Here is a 7,060-nt window from a genome sequence, read left to right on the forward strand (position 1 = left end):
ACTCTTTCTTCTTCCAAACCCAAGGCCAAAACCCTTGGTACAACAGGGGTTTCTCTCCTTCTCTCCTACATGATATCAGATCATAAAGTCATCAGGAGTTTTGTAGAGCTGTTTCGGAGTGATGGCATTAAATGACATTTCATGTACCTCACCCACGAGGTACAGGCTTCTGTGTCCACCAGAAGGTTGAACGTTGACTGCTGTAATCTCACCCAGGGCAGAGAGAGCTAACACAAAGTTTTCCTGAGCCTGCTTGGGCAGTTTTTGAGCCTTTGGTGGTCTGGGCTATGTAATACCAGGAACTGAATTCAACATTGTCCATTTTTCTGATTTTAGCTAGGAAATCTCAAGTTAACAGTACACTAGTACTTTCGGCATTGCCCACAGGTGTATCACAGCAACTGTGAAGAGAATCGAAACACATTCACATGCCCAGTAATTGCTTAAAATGATTAATAGTAATGATGGCAACGTGCGGATTGTCTTCTGATGGACTTCTTGAGGATGCTGGTATCTTGACACAACTTTTCTTTCTGGAGCTGGCTTTTCCCTTTGCTGAAAACTGACAGCTTTTGGAGGAGACAGGACAGCCAGCTCAGCTATTTTTCCAAGGAGAATGCGCCTGGGAGGCGTGCATAGCAGGGAAGGACATGGCTTACCCTCCCCCCCAAAAAAAAAGACCCATGAGGGCTTTCATCAGTTTTGTCAGGGCAGGGAAAAGCAAGTTAGCCCTATCTGGGACACCGCTGCCGTTTCAAAGAAGGACAGTTTTCCTCACACCCTGTGTTTCGGCTATCACACAGCTCTGCAGGCTGCTGCCCTTCTGCGGCACACGCAAAACCCTCCTGATGAGGACGTGCGAGTGGCTCGTAATCCTCACTTGAGCTGAAATACCACAACGCCGGGGCAGCAGTTCTCTAGCGTGGGTGGGGAAAGTGGGGCCCAGTACATAAGCAGGAATGGCAGAAATACACCTTCAAAATAAAAAACCCCCAGGGGAAGAGCTTGGATGTAACAATGCAGCTGAGGGAATTCGCTGCTGATCCCTCCACCGTGCACACCAATCCTAGAGAGCCTGCTGACTTCAGGAGCCAATCCTGCCCTTTCTGGAGAGCTTTAAACAACTTCAGGCAAAGCCAGTCATTTCCACTCCGGCAGGAGTTGAAGCAAGTATGGGAGAGCACTGTGGCTATCCCTTGGCCAAATTTTAGGCCTACTAAGGTAAGGCTTTCTTCCACTGACTTCCACTGGCACGTCCCTGAAGGATTCATCTGGCCAAGGGCTGAGCACTCACGCCGAGTCAAGGAGGAGTCACCAGAACAGGCCCATCACGACTCTAGCACCTCCTAGAAGAGAAAATCCCAACGGCTCATCCAAAGGATGAGAAAGGAGCTTTCTAAACATGCTGCTTTTACATCAGGAAAAATGTCTACCATTTCATGGTGAAGCCCAGGAGAACTAATGAGTCCTGAAGTGCCGGGGACTCTCCACTTGTCAGAGACCTAGCCCACAGACGAGGGCTGAAGCTCTTCTCGGGACATAGTTGGTGAGGAATTGTGTCGATGAAATTAGACTTCCTGGGATGCTTACAGGAGTTTGTAGTGACTGAAAGGAAAAGGAGGACAAGAGCAATCTGGGAGGGAGGATGTGGGAGAGGGGGGGATGTGCAAGATCATCTGGTCTTCTCTCCTTGTTTTTGTTCCCTCTCTTGCTTTTCCTCAGGGCAAAATACTGAGGCCATGGAGAAATGTTTCTCTCCGTGCTCCAGGGGTTCTCCTCAGGACACAAAAGTGGTCCTTCTACAACTGGCATTTGTTCACACACACAGACACCTTGTGTTCACGGCCCGGTGAATACTTTCTGCACAACCAAGTCCTCATCTGAGCAGCTAAGCCCCATACATTTGGGGCCTAAAATCATGGGGACTCTCCAGTTTCCGGACGTTACGGATGTCGGTAAGCATCTGGGTACGATCATGACTATTAACATCACCTATTTCACAGCTGCAGTGGGAAGCTGCTGTTTTTCCTATCCCGCTGCAGACAGCAGTTTGAGAGGGGAGGAATACGGAAGCAACTGCATTTTGGCACAGTTCAGAGCTTGTGGTTCAGAGTGCAGGGTGGCTTTGTGTACGGTTTAACTTTACCCTTCTGATGCTGTGGTGATCTTGATATGCCAATAGGCACAGTAATAAAGGCCAGAATCCTTTGGGGTTAAATAAGCTATTATGAGAGTATACCGGGGCTCGCTAGAATCTTTCTGAACGTTATACTTCCGGCTACTGGAACTGTCATCAAATGTAGGTGAATGTCCTGACACATACAGAATCCTCTTCGGTGGCTGTCCAGCACGCTGGTGGTACCAGTGAACAATGTCTTCACTGCTCATGCTGCATTCTATACTGGCTGAGCTGCGCTCCATCCTCGTCACCAACTCTGGCGTTTGTACCGGGATTGCTTGTGCGTCTCCACCTACAAGAGAAAGGGGAGACATTGGGTGGTGGGATGAAGGCACCAGATTTTGGAACAAGCATTCTCTTCTCAGTACTGAGCACACGCAAAGAGGAGGAGAAGGGCAAAAGGACTTACAAGACCAAAACGAAGCTACCAGAAGGACTGGCAGCAGCAACATGCTGCCTGCGGGCGGTTACACCTGGAACTGAGCTCGAGGCAGAAATGCGGTGAAGCCCTTTAGCTAGGAAGAGAGTAGGGCAATCGGGAGGAGGAAATGACTCGTCTGATAGAGCCAATGGCAGTTCTCCAACTTGTTGCCGCTGAGGATTACATCTACTGACAAGCTCAACCACAGCGGGAATGGCGTAGTCAGGAGCTCAGATACTCCCATTTTGTTCCACTATCTACTACGTTCCTCTCCAGCTTACATGCAAATCCTGCTAAGCACACACACAATGGCTCCAAATGTCCAAGCCCACCCTTCCCAACTGTGGGGTTTGTTAGACACTGAGCTAGGCGACCCGTCCTTCAGCTGAGACTAGAAGCAGGTGTGCTGTGAGAAACAGAACAAGAATGCAGAATATGAGCCAAGCAGATAACTGTGGTGTCTGCTTGTGAGAAAATTGTATCAAGGGACATAACCAATCGCTTTAGTAGCTGGAGCGCGTGCTTGTCGCTGTATACCCAATCACTGCGCTGTGTATGTCTCGTGCACAACTCGTGCTTGCTGTATCGATATATATATTTTGCCTTCTGATACGGATGAACGTCTTCTGATCAGAACCCGTCAGGAGTCCGTGCAATCAATCCCTTCACCCAACGATGTCCACCTCTCCTCAGACACCCCAACACTCTCCTGAAAGCACTTCTCACCAGCCTGCCCTAGCAAATACTGCCTGCTTTTGTGGCACAAATGGGATTGCTGCTGGCAAAAGCAGATCGTAGTAGATTACTTCACGTGACAGTCTGCCAGCAAACTACGTCTCCCTTGCGTGGGTGTCCCTCTGGGACAGCACACCAGCTCCTGGGGGCCAATTCCTCTGGCCGCAATGGCCTGTGGGCTGCAAGGTTCCTGGGCTCACCTCATGTTTAGCTGCTCGCCCTCCTTGGTGATGGGCTTGTAGAGCCGTTCACTCACGGCTCTACAGCAGCAGTGCTGCTTTGTGGCTCACACCTGCACGAGACTCATCAGAATCAACAGTTTGTCACAAGGAGAGAAAGGGGAAAACAAAGGGAAAACCACATTGGAAACGTCCCTTGTCCCCAACACACACACGCACACACACGCACCCGTGGAAAATCTGGGATAAGCTGATGCTACGTGACATTGCCGCCATTTGCAGTGGGCCACGCTGGGACTTTGCCACACAGGAGGACTTGTCAGTGTGCTGCGGGCGGGTAACAGCAGTACTGCAAAGATTACGCCTAATCAACCACATCCGAATGCTGGCCCTGCCATTACTGTGCGTGGTTAAAGCCCGAGGATGCCCAATTGCCTTGGATCACGGTTTGGCTCTTCCTTTGGAGCCCCTGAAAAAGATTCCATCAGCCTAGGTAGGAGCCAGGTTAGGTCTGCCTTGGCTGCTCTTGGAAAACACAGACGCTACTAGCAGGGAAGTCACAAAGCCAGAACCTGCTTCACTCCCATCCTCCTTACTAACACTCCATTTGGCTGTGGGCTCAGGACCACCTCGAAAGACACCCTCTTGTTTTTGTCTTTTCCTGCAGTTCTCTCCTGAAACTCTTCTGACTTGTTCCAGTTACCGCTGGTTCCTGGTCAGTTCCTACCAGGAACATTGGTTTTGTTCACGGAATAGAGGAGGTACTGCATGTCTCTCTGCTGCTGGACACACTGGAGGATGCACTTTTAAATCTATGACCTGCCACGCTTCTGGAAACTTGTCCCGTAGAAAAGCATTTTGTGCCTCGTTGTTCAGGAGACCTCTCAACAGCAAACTTTTTTTCACCAGAATCTGGTTGCTGATTCTCTGGTCCAAAAGAGAGACTCCTCTCTGGATCTTTGTTTGGTCTTTCTCCATAACTCTGAGCACAGCTAAATCTCATGCCAGCAGTAGTACCGCAAATTCTTTTGTTCTGTCTCTTTTCCTTGCGATAGATGCAGAAATCGGTGTCAGGTGCTTTTGCGTAGACATGTCTGCAACAAAAGAAAGAGAAAATGCCATCAGCATGGAGTTTAGTGACTTTTTGCACAGGCTATCAGTGGCCTGCTAGTTCTGTGATACTCCCAGTAGGCGCAGTAGTAGGTGCCTTCATCACTGAGACTGAGGTCAGTTACTGAGAGCCTACAGATGTTTCTTTCTTTTTTCATAGGAAAGTACTTGCTCTTATAGGAGTCATGATCATAAGAAATTTCTCTCTCCGATCTGATATACAGAAGCCGTTCAGGGCCCTTAGGAGGAACATGCCGGTACCAGTGTATATAAGCAGCCTGGAAGTCGTCTATGCCCTCAGCTATACAGTCAATCGACACTGTTTTGGTCTTTCCTTTGGTGACAGATGGCTGGCGCTGTTTCAGAAGCACTTGTGCTTCTCCATCTAAAAAGAAGGGAAGGGAAGAAACGAGAACAAACACTCTCACCCTGCTCTTCATTCCTGCCTGCACACACAGAGCGCTTCCCGCCACTGCTCCCTGCTACCCCATTGCAAAGAAAGAGACATACGAGACCAGGCTGAAGCCAGGGCCAGGACCGGGAGCAGCAGCATCCTGAGAGCTGCTGCTCGCTGCTGCTCGCTGCCACCTCAGCAGAAACACGAGCGCTCTCCTTGCCGGGACGGAGAGCTGCGGCCCAGGAAAGGAAGTGACTCATTTTGGTGTCATCTGGAGAGGGGGTCCTGGTGGCAGGGAGCATTTTGAGATCAAGTAGTGTGATTCAACCCTAATAAATTACTGCGCTGTGAGCTGCAACCAACAGCCGTCTCGTTGCGAAATGGGTGCTGGAGAAGGGGCACCAGAGGCCAGTTACGCTGGGGTCTTTCAGACCAGAACGCTGTGCTCTTAGGCTATTAACAACTGGCCGTTGGCACAAATGAAAATGGTGTAAGTAGGTAAAGTGGTACCTTTCTGTTCGCAGAACAGAAGTATAAATTTCTGCTGTATAGTCACTGCTCGTTTTGCGGGTTTGCTGCCTTGTTAGGGGAGAAACCTCACTGAAATCAATTCAGGGACTTGTGCTGAAACAGAAGTGGAGGCTCGATCGGCTCCAAACTGAAAACAAATGGAAAATAAAAGGAGATTCTCTACCAGCAGAGCAGCCTTAAAGAGGGAGATTGCACCTGCAGCCCTGAGCAGTGCTTCACTCTAGTTTCACTTCGTTCCTGTCACACTGCCACATGAGAATGGGATTGGTGGGTATTTTCCGGATGATGTCACTTGAAGGCGAGTTTGGAAAGATTTCCCCTTCCTTTTGCTAGCCCACCCTGCCAGCCTGGCACCGTGCTCAGAGGCAATCCAGCCATACCTACGAAAGCGCCCTTTTTGCTGTTCAAGTGAAGCAGCTGTGTCTGACCGGGGGCTGGTGGGTGAATGAGTGGGGATGTTCCCACATCCTTTCAAATATTTGGGGGTGTTTGGGGGCACTAACTGGAACGCAGGAAGTTCCACCAGAATACGAGGAGGAATTTCTTTCCTGTGAGAGCGACAGAGCACTGGAACAGGCTGCCCAGAGAGGCTGTGGAGTCTCCTTCTCCAGAGATCTCCAAAACCCGCCTGGACGCAATCCTGCGCAACGTGTTCTAGGTGACCTTGCTTGCGCAGCAAGGTTGGACTAGATCATCTCCAGAGCCCTTTCCAACCTCACCCATTCTGAGATTCTGTGATTTTTGCTCGAGAAACGGTGCACGTCAATCTTTGTGCAAGTTGCCTATGGCTTTCTACTGTTGTGCATCCCACCTAGCACAGTAGTAGGTTCCAGTGTCTTGCAGTGTTACTTTGCTCACTGTCAGAGTGCAGACAGATAGGGAGAGGTCCTTCTCGATACTGAACTTCTCATCATCAGCGCTATTTTCAAGGAAGAGCCTGGATGCCATGTAAGCAATGCGCTCGGGAGCTCCATTCGGCCTCTTTCGGTACCAGTGAATAAAGGCAGTGGCAAAGTCAGGAGCTGACACCTGGCAGTTGATTATCACCGTTTTGCCTTCTGGCTTGGTGATGGATATCGGAGTTTGCCGCAAGGCTTGTGCAGAAACACCTATGCAGAAGAAAGGAAAAAAATGGAAATGTGAAACAGAAATAATAGATCTTCCTTTCTGGCCACAAAAGAGCATGCCGAAAGGAGGGTGAGCAGAGCACTTACAAGAAAAAACAGCCACTAAAATAAACACCCTCAGCAGCCACATTCTCTCTGCCCTCCTTCAAGCTTTGTCGAAGCAACCTCAGCACCAGAGTCGAGCAGTGGGAAAGCCTATCTGGAGTGGGAGGGGGGAGGGCGGCAATAACTTTTTTAGTGCCACCCAGTGCAGCCATGCCAGCTGCAGGTGCCTTAGGCAAGTATTCATGGGCCTTTGCCTTAACATCAGCACTTCCCTTTGAATAAAATTGAAAGGGGAGACAAACAAAAAGATCCCTTGTAAGAAGAGAGGCCACTCCC

At 49.7% G+C, this 7,060-nt stretch overlaps 1 gene segment (V, D, J or C); it reads right to left on the minus strand.

Annotated features, from left to right (window-relative positions):
• Positions 1 to 1,586: 1,586 nt before the first annotated feature.
• Positions 1,587 to 2,641, minus strand: LOC134136575 (Ig kappa chain V-VI region NQ6-8.3.1-like). The segment is given in 3 exon segments: positions 1,587 to 1,618; positions 2,172 to 2,471; positions 2,589 to 2,641. Coding segments are annotated over 3 exon segments (375 nt in total).
• Between the last annotated feature and the right edge of the window lie 4,419 nt (positions 2,642 to 7,060).

This window comes from Rhea pennata, chromosome 2 (assembly GCF_028389875.1).
Source record: "Rhea pennata isolate bPtePen1 chromosome 2, bPtePen1.pri, whole genome shotgun sequence".
NCBI classification, from domain to species: domain Eukaryota; kingdom Metazoa; phylum Chordata; class Aves; order Rheiformes; family Rheidae; genus Rhea; species Rhea pennata.